We start from the raw sequence: 15,305 nt of genomic DNA, 5'->3' as shown, positions 1-15,305 counted from the left end.
AAAGAATTAATCAAATTTTCGTTTAAGATTTTTATGTCTACATTAAATAAATAAATTAATTGTCCATCTAAATATGATAAAAACACTAAACAAATAACTATTTGTAAAAATAAAGAATAAAATTAAGTAAAAAATTGTAAATTCCTTTTCTCGTGACTCTAAAAGTCAAAGTCACCCCTCTGAAGCCAAAAAGATCAGAGCTCCAGTGGAAAATTCGCCAAGTAATTACAACTGACTTGTTTTTTCCCGCCAACCCAATTTGTTTTTCTTCCCAATAATTTATTTTTTTTATGTAATCCAATGATAGTTCTATAATCTCTATATATTTATCCCAAATTTAGTTAATAGTTTCAGTAATATGATCTCTATATATTTAGGGTCTGTTTAATATTAAAAAAAAGAAATGAGGGAAAAAATTTTAATAAGTTCAATTTAAAAAAATAAAAAAGGGGTTTGGAAGCTTTTAATTAATTCTTATTACTTTTTTATATTACATCCTCTCTTTATTAAAATTTTACAACCCCAATTCTTTAATTTTTTAAATCTTAAAATTTTTTTTCCCTCCCCTCCACTCCATTTCCTTCATACCAAACAAGCCCTTAGTAGTGTTTTATACATTTTGATAATTAATTCTCACTATAATAAAATTCCTTGACGTGTGTTTCGAGATAAATGATTGGGATAAATGATCGATAATAAAATTCCCGTAAACGTAGGATATTTTGATCCGAATTTGAATAAAAAAGGAATTAGTTTAGTTGCTCATCAAGATTATTGTTAATTCTGTGATTTCTCTCTCTCTCTCTCACATTTATTATTTATTAAACCTGGCAATAAACAGACAGAATCTTACATAGTAAAGATCATAATAGTCATAAAAAAAAAGATATTTTTGTAAAATAATTAATTGTGTCAAGAAATGATGTTTTAATGAAGTTCTTTAAGGATATTTTCCAGAAATAAATAACCATCACTATAACTGTACTTAACTTCATGAAGCCATTCTAAGTTTTAAAAACTAGTTTTTTTGGATAAAAATTAGTTTGATTTTTCTAAATATATTTTGTTTATAACTTTATATAACTGAAAAAATAGCTAAAAAGTTAAAAAAAATGGTTTTAAAAAAACAAGAGTAAGTTTGACATTGATACAATGCACAACGGTAAGAGAGATGTCATGAAATTATTAAAATCTACACAACTCATGGTTCTATTTGGTATAAGGAAAGGAGAAGAAAGTTGAGGAGGGGGAATTTTTTTTTAAATGATCTCCATTTAAAAAATTGATAAAGTAAGATTAAAAGCTTTTAATTATTTTTTATTGTTTTATCTTACATATTTTCTCTATCAATTGGTTCAAAAATGTTTTCTTTGTTAAAATTTTACAGCTCCATTTTTTTAATTTTTCATAACCCAAAGTTGACAGTTGACAGACAAAAGGGTTTTATACTACTTTATCTATAATTTGTATATGTTGTCGTGTCGATTTTTCTAATATATATAACATAACTTGAAACTTCTGCTTTCCCAAAAATTTGTGCCTAAATATTTTTTATTTCAATTTTTTTAGGTATAAATATTTTTCTATTAGATCCAATTCTTACTGTTTATTTTTTTTTCTTTGATGTTTATGGAAAAAGAAGCTTCTTCGCCGATTTCAAAACCTATTGGTATTAAGCCTATCTCTATTTTTATTGTCTAAGAAGATGTTTGTGTAACCCAAAATCACTTTTTAAAAATATTTTTTCATAAATCAAAATAAACTTCTCTATGTATTTATTTCGTATACTGTAAAAATATTTTTAAAATTATGATTTTATTTTTATCTAAACAACTATGCGGCCCATTTATGTCATTATCATACAAGTGGAAATAGGATTAAGATCGAGTGGGGAACCAGGCCTTGTGCATCATACTGACAACTTACAAATACAATAACCTTTTATAAATTTTATATTTGATTTTTTTATTACATATCTGATATATTTTTTATTGAATGTATTAGACAGATTGATGTTGATCATGCTTAATGATTTTTGTATACATAGTTTACTGTATTTTATTTTATGTTTTTTCTATACTGTATTTTAGTATTATTCAATAACTTTTTAAATAATTTTTACTGTATCAAAAACATAAGTGAGTGGAATAATTAAAATAGCTTAAAAGAATGATGAGAAAAGGAAAAAAGCGTCAGGATTATAGCCTAGCTCACCTCAAGCATCTTTCTTAGGATTTTATTAAGTGTGAAGCTGTGAATTCATCAGGCAAAAAAGAAGAAGTTATGAATGCAAACTATTATAAGAAATATGATGAATGCATGAGTTATGAAAAAATATATATATGCGTGTTAAAAAAATCAGGTAAAGGCATGCTAGTTATCTTAATTTCCCCTGTTATGATTTATTTCTTTTCATAGACTTTTTATTTTATTTTGTGCACCTGGTTTTTTAACTCTTTTGTTTACTTATTTTGTCCGCCTCTTATATTTTTCTATTTGGATATTTTATCATTATTCCTAACCTACTAAATTAACTATTACCAAATCAAGATATTTAATTAATTTGAAACCATTTTTTTAAACTATTAGTTACAGTTACTTTCGCCCATTTCAACTTATTTTTCATTTAAATTTGGCTACTTTTATACGCTATTGTGATGGGAAAATATCTTGATTTTTAAATGTAGATAGAGAAGGCTACTCCAAAATAAATCTTACTCATTAATCCCCCCAATGGACGATTGTCAAACATGGAGGCAAAGTAGAACTACAAATTGCGAGTCTTTCTGTACTGTCCATTTTTTTTAAGGGAAAATGACAACAAAATACCACCTGAATTCCAAAAAGACAAATAAGGGATCTGAATAAACAAAATGACAAATATGACATTGGGTACCAATTTGGAATATAGATTTTCGGCCAAAAGACCGAATTGCCCTGATTGTCTCTGAACATTGAACAGTGTATTCATGCGATAGAGAAAGGGAGAAACTGATTTCCTTCTACGAAACTAAATCCAAGTTCCTGCAGTCACCAAAAAGGATTTTTCGAAATCACGTTGCCGCCGTCGTAGGAGTAGATTGCCATCGCTGAATTTGGTTACCATTGCTGAAATACATTGCCCTGTTTGAAATAACTTGTACCCCCTGAAATTGTCGTCGTCGAAGAGGTCGCTGAAGTATTTGGATTATTCAGGAGTGAGTAGAAGTTGATGGCGGGATTTGGATTATTCATTTTTGTGGCTGTTTCATGGTGAAATAGGAACAGGATTATTGCATTTGAGGGTTCATATTCAGTATTTGGTGAATGATGAAGCAGAAATCAGAAAATAGTGGCAAGCAATTACGTAATGTAATTGTTGTCATATGTTTGCTGGTTTTTGATAAATCCCATTACGTGAATGGTAAATTTTAATATACATGTAGTTAATTATGAAAGTTAATAGTTCAATATTTATTGTGATGTACTTCAGGTGCACGTTCACTGAATGATTTATTTATGCTTACAAGTTGCTCTTCCGGTGAAAACAGGTTTACAAAACCCATTGAAGAAGTGGTCACTTTCACTATAAAAGTTATAAATCCCATTATGTGTTTTGTAAAATTCAGCGTGAAATTTTATTGGTGGTGAAAAGTAAGTTACTCATCCCCCGAAAATATGTTGCAAAATCTATTAAGAAAGCGGTCACTTTTATCACAAAAGTTGTAAATTCTAGCATATGTTTTATAAAATTCAATGTGAAATTTTATTGGTTTTTAGAAACAAGTTGCCTATCCCCTGAAAACAGGTTACAAAAGCCATTTAAGAAGTGGTCATTTTAACTATAAAAGTTGTAAATCTCACTGTGTTTTGTAAAATTCAGTGTGAAATTTTATTGGTTTTTAGAAACAAGTTGCTCATCCCCTGAAAAGAGGTTGCAAAACCCATTTAAGAAGTGGTCATTTTCACTAAGAAAGTTGTAAATCTCACTACATGTTTTGTAAAATTCAGCATGGAATTTTATTGGTTTTTAGACACAAGTTGCCAATCCCTTGAAAACATGTTGCAAAACTCATTGAAGAAGTGATCATTTTCACTATGAAAGTTGTAAATCTCACTATGTGTTTTGTCAAATTTAGCATGAAATTTTATTAGTTTTTAGAAACAAGTTGCCCATCCTCTGAAAACAAGTTGCAAAACCCATTGAATAAGTGATCATTTTCACTACGAAAGTTGTAAATCCCACTATATGTTTTGTCAAATTTAGCATGGAATTTTATTAGTTTTTACAAACAAATTATTTATCTCTTGAAAACAGGTTGCAAAACCCATTAACAAAGTGGTCACTTTCACTACGAAAGTTATAAATCACAATATGTGTTTTATAAAATTCATAATTAACTACATGTATAGTAAAATTTACCATTCACGTAATGGGATTTACCAAAAACCAGCAGGCATATGACAGCAGTTACGTTACGTAATTGCTTGCCATTGTTTTCTGATTTCCGCTTCATCTTTCCCACAGGTTCACTCCCTCTCTCACTACAAATCCTCTTTCCCACAACCAAAACCCACCAAATCAACAATCTCTACAGAATGATGATGCGAAGGAGTAAGATAATAGCATTTCCAACATTCTTCTTTCCTTCTTCCCGCATTTCATCAGCGTCGGTCTTCCTCTCTCCTTTCTCTCACTTTCAGTGTCGGTCTTCCCGCATTTCATCAGGGCATTTTGGTCTTTTGGCATAAAATATGAATTCCAGATTGGTACCCAGTGCCCTATTTGTCATTTTGCTTATTCAGGTGCTTTATTTGTCTTTTTGGAATTCAAGTGGTATTTTATTGTCATTTTCCCTTTTTTTTAAAGCCCATATCTCCAAAGCAAGAAAACAATAACCAGAAATGATACATATTAGTAGATTTTATAGTAAGATTATTTTTTTCATCCCTTCTTTTTTTATTAAAGAGAGAAAAAAATATAAAACTTGATTATACTACATCCGGTTCTAATTATAAGACCTCGTTTACAGAGAGTAAATAAGGTATTATAATTAAGACCAGAGGCAATATATATATATGTAAATCTAACTAAATATCTCAAAATCGATGCTTATTTAAGTATAAAATATGTCTTAATAATTGTGAAGCTGGACCGATGGACCGGAGAATATATTTTGCCTTGTTTTGAGGGAGATCTGAACATTATGGGGTCAAAACAACGAAGACTTAGTGATAATATAAATTACCTCTCATTAATAGAAAATTTATTCAAACATTTATATTCATAAAAAATAATAATTTTTGACACAACAAAAATAATTTTAATACATGTATTTTTCAAATTTTTAATATGTAATAAAATTTATTAATTTTCATTATATTATTAAATTTTATAATTTTAATTTTTTACTGCATAATGAAACTTATTTACTAAGATTTTTTTAAAAAGCTAAACAATATATTAAATAAATATTTTTTATTGTATAATATAAATTGTCTAAGTTTGAGAGACTATAGAAATCATTTAATTTATAATTTAAAATTTTGAAATAAAAATTTAGTTAGAAACATTTATAAATATTAATCTATTATATATATTTAAAGAATTAATCAAATTTTCATTCATGATTTTTTTGTCTATATGACGTAAATAAATAAATTGTCCTTCCAAATATGATAAAAACATTAGACAGATAATTATTTGTAAAAATAAAAAACAAAATTAAGCGAAAAATTGAAATTCCTCAAAACCTTTTAGCCAAAATTTAAGGATTTATTGTTGTGAAGGGTAAATTAATAAATAAAAAGTATCTACATATAAATTTTAATTAAAAAATATCTTTTAGAAATATTTTCAATAGAGTTAATGATTTGGATTAAGTATATGCTTTCAAAATAAAGAAAAGGTTGGTATAATTAGAGTAAAATATAAGGAAAGTCAGTGTATTTTACTCAATCATTTTTCCCAATTCATTTTCTCTTGACACCAAAAGTCAAAGTCACCCCTCTCAAAATAAAAGGATCAAAGCTCCTGTGAAACAATTACTGGGGGTGAAAACGGATTGGGTTGGTGGGGGAAAAACAAAGTAGTTGTCATTACTTAACAAAATTTCCACACAAGCTTTGATGCCTTTAGTTTCAGAGGGGAGACTTTGACTATTGTTGTGAAGAAAAAATGAATGGGAAAATTTATTCGAACATAAGCTTTTTTTAAAAAGCTAAAAAATATGTTATATAAATATTTTTTATTGTATAATATAAATTGTCTAAGTTTGAGAGACTATAGAAATCATTTAATTTATAATTTAAAATTTTGAAATAAAAATTTAGTTAGAAACATTTATAAATATTAATCTATTATATATATTTAAAGAATTAATCAAATTTTCATTCATGATTTTTTTGTCTATATGACGTAAATAAATAAATTGTCCATCCAAATATGATAAAAACATTAGACAGATAATTATTTGTAAAAATAAAAAACAAAATTAAGCAAAAAATTGAAAATTCCTCAAAACCTTTTAGCCAAAATTTAAGGATTTATTGTTGTGAAGGGTAAATTAATAAATAAAAAGTATCTACATATAAATTTTAATTAAAAAATATCTTTTAGAAATATTTTCAATAGAGTTAATGATTTGGATTAAGCATATGCTTTCAAAATAAAGAAAAGGTTGGTATAATTAGAGTAAAATATAAGGAAAGTCAGTGTATTTTACTCAATCATTTTTTCCCATTCATTTTCTCTTGACACCAAAAGTCAAAGTCACCCCTCTCAAAATAAAAGGATCAAAGCTCCTGTGAAAATTTTGTTAAATAATGACAACTACCTTGTTTTTTCCAACCAACCTAATTTGTTTTTCTGCCCAATAATTTATTTTTTATGTAGTCCTTATAATAATAGTAGTTTTAGCTAATACATTTGGTTAACAAAAAAATTTTAGAAAAAAATACCTGTTTATTAATGACTGAAAGTAATATAAATATGTATTAATAATTGTGAAGCTTGACCCATGGGCGGGAATATATTTTGTCTTGTTGAGGGAGATTTGGACAGTGTGGGACTTTAGCGAGAAAGACTCTAGTTGACCCATGACTCATAGTAATAACCATAAAGCTTATGTTCGAATAAATTTTCCCATTCATTTTTTCTTCACAACAATAGTCAAAGTCTCCCCTCTGAATTGTGTGGAAAATTTGTTAAGTAATGACAACTACATTGTTTTTCCCCCACCAACCCAATCCGTTTTCACCCCTAGTAATTGTTATAGACAAATATTTAAAACTTTGATATATCATTGTAAATTAAACAACAAGCTTGAGCGTCAACACTAGGTTACAGCTCGAAATATGCATATATTAATATTTCTAGTCCATCCACATGCAATTAATTCATAGTGAGACATAGAGATACTATAAATGTAAACTTGTTATAAAATTTATATTTTATATTGATGGGAGTGGTTTTGATGCTTGAAAATAAGTTGGTTTAATTTAAACATCTCAAGAAATTGCCAGGAAATAGTTAGTGAGTTGTTATGAATCCTTTTCTGTGATACCTTTTCTTTGCTCGAATTTTTTTCAGTAAACTCTTTAAAGGTCTCCCTTATGAAACCGACAAAGGTATTTAATTTCTTGTTGACAAGCACTAATTTTTTTCCAATGATTTTTTTTCATTTTTCTTGAATTCATTTTGTTTCGTTTCTTGCATCAAGGTCTCATAGAAAATTTTTTATTCTCCATAAATATTTTCTTATAGTAGTTGAGTGTAGCTCTTGACGAAACTGCATCAATTTGAAATTAGAGCATAGATTATGATTAATCTTGAAGCGTGGGACGGATACTTTTTTTTGACATGTGAAAATTAAATTATTGTGAAAATGGTGGTTCGTTATTGAATGTTCACCATGGAGATTCAGCCATTCTTTTTTAGGGATCAGATTATACTTTTCTTTGCCATTTTTTCCTACAAGTTTTCTGAATAGAGTGAAAGTCATAGTTGAGAAAAGTCTAGGTATGATTTTTATTTTCGGCAAAGAGGAGGGGTGTGATTGACAAGAAACCATCAACTTAAAATGAAATTTCAATTTACAAGTTGAAAATAAAAAAACATTAAAATGTTGTTTCCTTAAAAATAACTAAGATACAATAGTTAAATGAGGAGTTTGACCCATGGATGGGAATATATTTTGCCTTATTGAGGAGATCTGGACATTGTGGGACCAAAAGAAAAAAGACTATAGTTGACTCGTAATTCTATAATATAATAACTATGAGGCTTATGTTCAAATAAATTTTCCCCATTCATTTTCCTTGGCAACAAAAGTCAAAGTCTCGCCTCTGAAACTAAAGGGATCAAAGCTTCCGTGGAAAATTTGCTAAAATAATGACAGCTGCCTTGTTTTCCTACCAACCCAATCTGTTTGTCCCCCCAGTAATTTATTTTCACTGTTATAGACAAATATTTAAAACTTTAATATATCATCGTAAATTAAACAACAAGCTTGAGTGTTAACAGTCGGTTACAACTAGAAATATGCATATATCCATATTTTTGGTCCATTCACATGCAATAAATTCATAGTGAGACAGACATAAAGATGCTGTAAATGTAAACTTGTTATAAAATTTATATATATTGATGGGAGTGGTTTTGATGCTTGAAAATAAGTTGGTTTAATTTAAACATCTCAAGAAATTGCTAGGAAATAGTTAGTGAGTCGTTATGAATCCTTTTCTGTGATACCTTTTCTTCGCTCGAATTTTTTTCTGTAAACTCTTTAAGGGAGATCCCTTATGAAACCAATAATTAGACAAAGGTATTTAATTTCTGGACGACAAGTACTATTTTTTTCCAATGATTTTTTTTTCTTGAATCCATTTTGTTTCGCTCCTTGCATTAAGATCTCATAGAAAATTTTTTATTCTCCATAAATATTTTCTTATAGTAATTGAACGGAGCTTTCCACAAAATTGCATCAATTTGAAATTATAGCATAGGTGATAATTAATTGTGAAGCCTGAGATGGATACTTTTGTCTAATGTGTGGAAATTAAATTAGAATGAAAATAGTGGTTCTTTATTGAACACCGTGGAGCTTGGGCCATTCATTTTGAGGGATCAGATTGTACTTTTCTTTGCCATCTCTTGCAACAAGGTTTCTGAACAAAGTGAAAGTCATAGTTGAGAAAGTCCAGTTATGATTTTTATTTTTACCAAAGAGGACGGGTGTGATTGACAAGAAACCATCATCCATAAGTGTAATTTATTTAAAATGAAATTTTAATTTACAAGTTGAAAATAAAAAAAATTTAAAATGTTTTTTCGTTCAAAATAACTGAGATACAATAGTTAAACGAGAAGTTCGGTGCATAATTAATACTCCAAATATCCTTTTCTTTTTATAATCTATGTAAGCCATTTATATCAACACAATCCGTGAAGCTATGAGAAGAGAATGGCCTAAAAATACATTAAAATAATGAAAAGATATTTTAATAATTCCGTGTCAATTTCTGTGCATAGCATGGGTCATTAAGTTCTTGAAAGAACATATTAAAGGGCCATGAAATAAAACTATGCTCTTAAGAAAATCAAGATCCAACCTTAAAGTTTGATTTTATGAACTAGCATTCGTATTATTTATTGAAGCGGAGAAGCGAAATGCAGCTAAATTTTTTTTAAAGTAACATAACATAAAAAATTAGATAGATGTTTTAATTTTTAAAATTAGGTTTTAAAGTTTATGTTTTGCTTTAAAAATTTTTTAAGGTATATGTAAAAATTTGATCCTCTGGGACCCATTGATCCTTTGAATGCCCAGAAAATTGTATAAAATACATTAGCCTATTCTCTAAGTATGCAGTTCAGAATTCGATTCTCAACCATTATATATGAAGTTGTAGAAGTCTTTTAATGATAATTAATTTTTGTTATTGGCAGAAAATACTTCTCATCCATAGAGAAATGTATTTTGGCCAAATATAATTTAAATTTGTAAAATAGTACTTTCAGCCTATTTTGAAATTATAGTCGCATACTTTTTTTAAAATAAAACTAAGGACATATTTTGAAAATAAAAATTATTTTTTTGCCAATTGAAAATAAAGATTTAACTTCATATAAGCACGGTTACAATGAAATAAGGGTTTAAAAATAAAAAATAATGAAGTCATCCCACTCGCTAAGAATATTAAGAACGCATCCAATTTAAGTAAACTAATATTGTAGACTATGAAAGTGGCAAAATGGTATTTCTCCTTTTAAATTAATTAGATTTAAGATCACATTTTCACCATTTTGAAAAGCCGCCAATAAATTAAGAGATGAATTTTTATTTTTTGGGCTTCTGAATTAAATGATGAATTCCAACTTTGAATTGGAAATAAATATAAGCATGAATGACAAAAATCCTCATATTATATCTGTTTGTGTGTGTCTGTGTGATAAAATGTTAGGTTACAAAAGACAATACTATCTTTGTTCTTAATTATAAAATCTCTTTTGTACGATCAAAAGTAATATTTTTGTCCTAGCAAAATAACAACATCTTGCAAGAGCACAGTATGCAACACCAGCAAAATTCTTGATATTATGAGCTCCGAGAAAACATTGTCATTTATTTTTGTTGAAATAACATCTTCTGATGACTTTTCTTCATGTTATTAGCTAGCTATGTTATTTTCAAAACTCTCTCTGTACAAAAGCCTATATCTAGTTATGTTATTTTCGAATGCAGTTCAGCTCACAATATCCCCAGTTACAAGGGAATTTGGATATAATATAAGAGCATATATTTTAATTGTTCATTTAAAAGTTGAATAGTTTAAATTTTATTCTAATTTATTCTCAATATTTTAATGTCTTTTTGTTTTCACATCAAATTTACAGATAAACATAATTTTCATAAATTAGTTTATTTAAAGTGAGATTTAAATGTTCAATATATATATATATATCCTACGTAAAGGTAAGATCATTGCAGCTTCATGATCACTTATTTTAGTCTAATATAATCCAAGATGGCCGTGAAGCTTCTTGGAAAATCAGTGACGGAATATACTTTGCCTTTTTTTTTTTTGAGGGAGATTTCTAAATTGTGGGGGCAAAAGGAGGAAGACTTTCAATTGCGAGTGTTTTGTGTGTGAGAATGTTTTGTTAGAAAAGAGAGCATTTTTTTGTCCAAGCAAAATAATATCCTACAAGAGCACACTATCCGACACCAACAAAAATGCTCAATATTATGGACTCCGAAAACATTGTGCATTTATTTTTGAATTTTCATTTTTTTTAAAAAAAGAGGTTGTTGAAATAACGTGTTCTCTCCACATCTACTCTGACTTCTCTTCATCAGAAAGCATACCAGTGATCATCAAAGTACAGCCCCACACTGAACTCTATAAAAATTCTACGCACCATCCACATTTTACGCCTCATAACATTTTGCAAGCTGAGAAACCACATTTATCCAAGAACTGTGTGTTTTAATCCTCCTTAGTTGTTTCACTTTTGAACGTGTATTAAAGCTATTTCGTCGCTGTGATGGGCTATGTGTTCAATTTTTTTATGCATTATTGACACTGCTATTGTTGCTGTATACAAGACTCAGTTTGGCCACTGATGGTGAAGTATTGAAGAAGTGCATCGAGAAGGAGAGGAAAGCTCTTCTGTTGTTCAAACATGGCATGTATGCTGACCATGCTCATATGCTGTCCACATGGAGGGATGGAGATGATGAAGATTGTTGCAACTAGAAAGGAGTTCGTTGCGGCAGCAAAACAGGTCATGTTCAAATTCTTGATCTTCATAGTTTCGATTCACCCCTTTTGAGAGGTACAATTAATATTACTTTGTTGAGTGAGTTGCATGAACTGAAGCATTTGGATCTTAGTAACAATTATTTCTACCCAAGCGACATCCCTCAGTCCATAGAGTCATTCACCAACTTAAGGTATCTCAACCTCTCTTGTTCTAATTTTGTTGGGAGTATTCCCAATGAATTGGGAAAGCTTTCCAAGTTGCAGTACCTTGATCTGAATTTCAATTACTTTGATGGAGCTATCCCTTGGCAAATGGGAAATCTTTCCAAATTACAGTACCTTGATATGAGTTCCAATTACTTTGATGGAGCTATCCCTTGGCAAATGGGAAATCTTTCCAAGTTGCAGTACCTTCATCTTGGACAAAATAATCTTGTTGGAGTGATTCCTTATCAACTTGGGAATCTCTCCATGTTGCACACTTTGCGACTTGGTGGTTATGGTTCTAACCTCACAGTAGCCGACAAAAACAATGATGAGGCAGAGTGGATATCAAAGCTCTCTTTATTAACAAATCTTGAGTTGAGCTATGTGAGTGATGTTGGCAATTCTCAGGTGTGGCTGCACATGATTGGTAAACTTGTGCCAACACTAACAGAATTGAGACTCAGCGGATGTGGCATTTCTTATGCCCATGGCCTTTCTCTGTTTGCTTCTCCTTCCAACTATTCTTCTTCTCTTGTCACCCTTGATCTCTCTGATAATAATTTGAACTCATCATCATTTCAATGGCCCTTCAACTTTAGCTCCAGCCTTCAACAGCTTTATCTAAGAAATTGCAGTCTTTCATCTCATAATCTCTATTATTTATCTTCCCATTTTCATTTTCCTTCTCTCCTTGTTCTTGATCTCTCTTATAATAAATTGATGTCGCTAATGATGTTGAACTTTGGCTCCAATCTTCAAGAGCTTTATTTGGCAAATTGTAGCCTTTCATCAAATAATCTTATCTTCACATCTTTCAATCCTAACCTTACTTCTCTTGTCCTTCTTGATCTCTCTCTTAATCATTTGAAATCATCAGCCATATTCTATTGGATTTCCAACTTCACTTTCAATCTTCATGAACTGGAACTCAGTGACAATTCCCTTAGTGGTTTCATTCCAGATGGTTTTGGAAACACAATGAAGTCTCTTGAAGTTCTTGATCTCTGGTATAATAATCTCCAAGGTGAAATCCCAACATCACTAGGAAATATATGCACATTGAAAAGCTTAACACTTTCCCACAATAACTTCAGTAGGGACCTCCAGAGATTCATTTCTAATATATCATGGTGCAATAGACATTCATTACATAGTTTGGATTTAGCAGGAAATCGATTGACGGGTATGTTACCAAATCTTTTGGGTTTTTCCTTTTTGGAAGATCTGTTTCTCTATGATAACCAATTAGAAGGAAAAATACCTGAAAGCATTGGATTGATGTTTCAATTGGTAAGCTTGTATTTGGATGGGAACAATTTGGGAGGTGTAATCACTGAATCTCATTTCAAAAATCTTTCTAATTTGTTGAGCTTATCATTGTCTAGCAATCCATTGACCTTGAACATTAGCGCCAGTTGGATTCCCCCTTCTCAGTTACTACTTATGGAGATGGCTTCTTGCAAGATAGGTCCTAATTTTCCAAACTGGCTTTGTAATCAACATCATTTATCCACTTTGGATATTTCTGATGGCGAGCTTTCAGGATCTATCCCAGAATGGTTTTGGCCACTATTGAAAAATATAGATCACGTGAATATCTCATTCAACAACTTTTCTGGTGAAATCCCAAACTTGCCACTCAAGCTTTATCAAGGCCCACAAATAATTTTGACTTCAAACAACTTTAAAGGTGCACCTCCATCATTTCTTTCAAAAGCGTCAGAACTTTATCATTCTAAAAATAAATTCTCAAATTTGATTTAACTTGTATGTGGCCAAACTGAAGGTGGGGGCATTGTCATTTTAGACCTCTCAAACAATCAACTAACAGGGCATCTACCTAAGTGTTGGAGCCAATAAAACACGTTAAAATTTGTTGACATGAGCAATAATAATTTGTCAGGAGAGATCCCATCCTCTGTAGGAAGCCTTGTGAATATGGAGGCTATGGTTTTAAGAAACAATAGCTTGACTGGAGAACTCCCTTTGTCTTTAACCAATTGCTCCAAGTTAGTATTATTGGATGTGTCAGAAAATAAGTTGTCAGGACGAATACCTTCATGGATTGGGGTAAGCCTTAAACAATTGCAAATTCTAAGTTTACGGATGAATCATTTAAATGGAAGTCTACCCGTACATCTTTGCCACTTAACACAAATTCGACTCTTAGATCTCTCTCGTAATAACTTGTCCAATGAACTTCCATCATGCCTTGAAAATTTTGCTGTTATGGCACAAAAGCACATCAACTTAAGCACAAGCTATCATTATTATACGACCAATAAAATAGGGCCTTATCAATACCTTGGTGCTTTGGAATTCTATATAACATTGATGTGGAAAGGTGAGGATTACAAGTATATGAGGCCAGAACTCTTTCTTAAAAGCATTGATCTCTCTAGCAATGCTCTATCAGGAGAAATACCAAGAGAACTTGTGTCTTTGTTAGGATTGGTTTCTCTAAACCTATCAAGAAACCAGCTAAGTGGAGAGATACCTATAAATATCGGGAATCTAGAATCACTAGAATTTCTCGATATGTCAAACAATAAATTATCAGGCCCAATTCCTTCAAGCCTTGCTAATATTGATCGCCTCAGTGTGTTAGATTTGTCAAACAATCATCTCTATGGGAAAATCCCAATAGGAACACAATTGCAGAGCTTTAATGCCTCATCTTACGAAGGAAACCTTGATCTTTGTGGATCACCACTCAACAAGATGTGCCTAGAAGATAATACGCCTCCACCTCAAGAAGCCAATCATGATGAAGAAGAAGAGGCCTCATTGTTCTCTCAAGAATTTTACTTGAGCATGGGATTGGGATTCGTTGTTGGATTCTGGGCCATTGTAGGACCGTTGCTCTTCAACCGAACTTGGAGACAAGTCTATTATAGGTTTATGAACACAGTAACAGACAAAGTCCATGTCATGGTTGTAGTTTATGTGGTTAAATACCTTACCATCAGAGACTAGCAAAAAGGCAATGATTTATATTTTTCTCTTGTTGTTCTTCCTCCCATTCAACACTTATGATAACCATGTGGTGGTAAATTACTAGAGTTTATGTTAAAATAGACAAACATCTTAACGTGGTAATGATGTTCAAATAAAAATCAAACTTGGACTTTGTATGAGTATCAGGTTTTTGACTAACATATGGGAAAACTAAAACAATAAAAATCAATCTTATCCATCGAATTACTTGGGAATGCTTGACATGCTACTCTGTTTTTTACAGGATCTGTTTGTCCTACAGTTTGGCATTGGATGTAGTTATGATCCAAGTAATGATGGTTTGTTGCACTGATTTATGTTATGATTTGAAATATATTGTACTTGCAATAATGTTC

The 15,305-nt window shown here is 30.4% G+C and overlaps 1 protein-coding gene across 1 annotated transcript; it reads left to right on the top strand.

Annotated features, from left to right (window-relative positions):
• Positions 1 to 11,665: 11,665 nt before the first annotated feature.
• On the top strand, positions 11,666 to 14,928 carry LOC114728922 (probable LRR receptor-like serine/threonine-protein kinase At1g34110). Its single transcript, XM_028915878.1, has 3 exons — positions 11,666 to 11,767; positions 11,863 to 12,976; positions 14,297 to 14,928. Exons 1-3 carry the CDS (start codon positions 11,666 to 11,668, stop codon positions 14,926 to 14,928), a joined length of 1,848 nt encoding a protein of 615 aa, XP_028771711.1.
• Positions 14,929 to 15,305: the final 377 nt, after the last annotated feature.

The sequence above is a fragment of the Neltuma alba genome, unplaced genomic scaffold (assembly GCF_004799145.2).
Source record: "Neltuma alba isolate B1F8T4 unplaced genomic scaffold, ASM479914v2 tig00002457_pilon, whole genome shotgun sequence".
Lineage (NCBI taxonomy): Eukaryota > Viridiplantae > Streptophyta > Magnoliopsida > Fabales > Fabaceae > Neltuma > Neltuma alba.
Note: the sequence above shows the minus strand (reverse complement) of the source record. Positions and strands in the feature narration are given on the sequence as shown.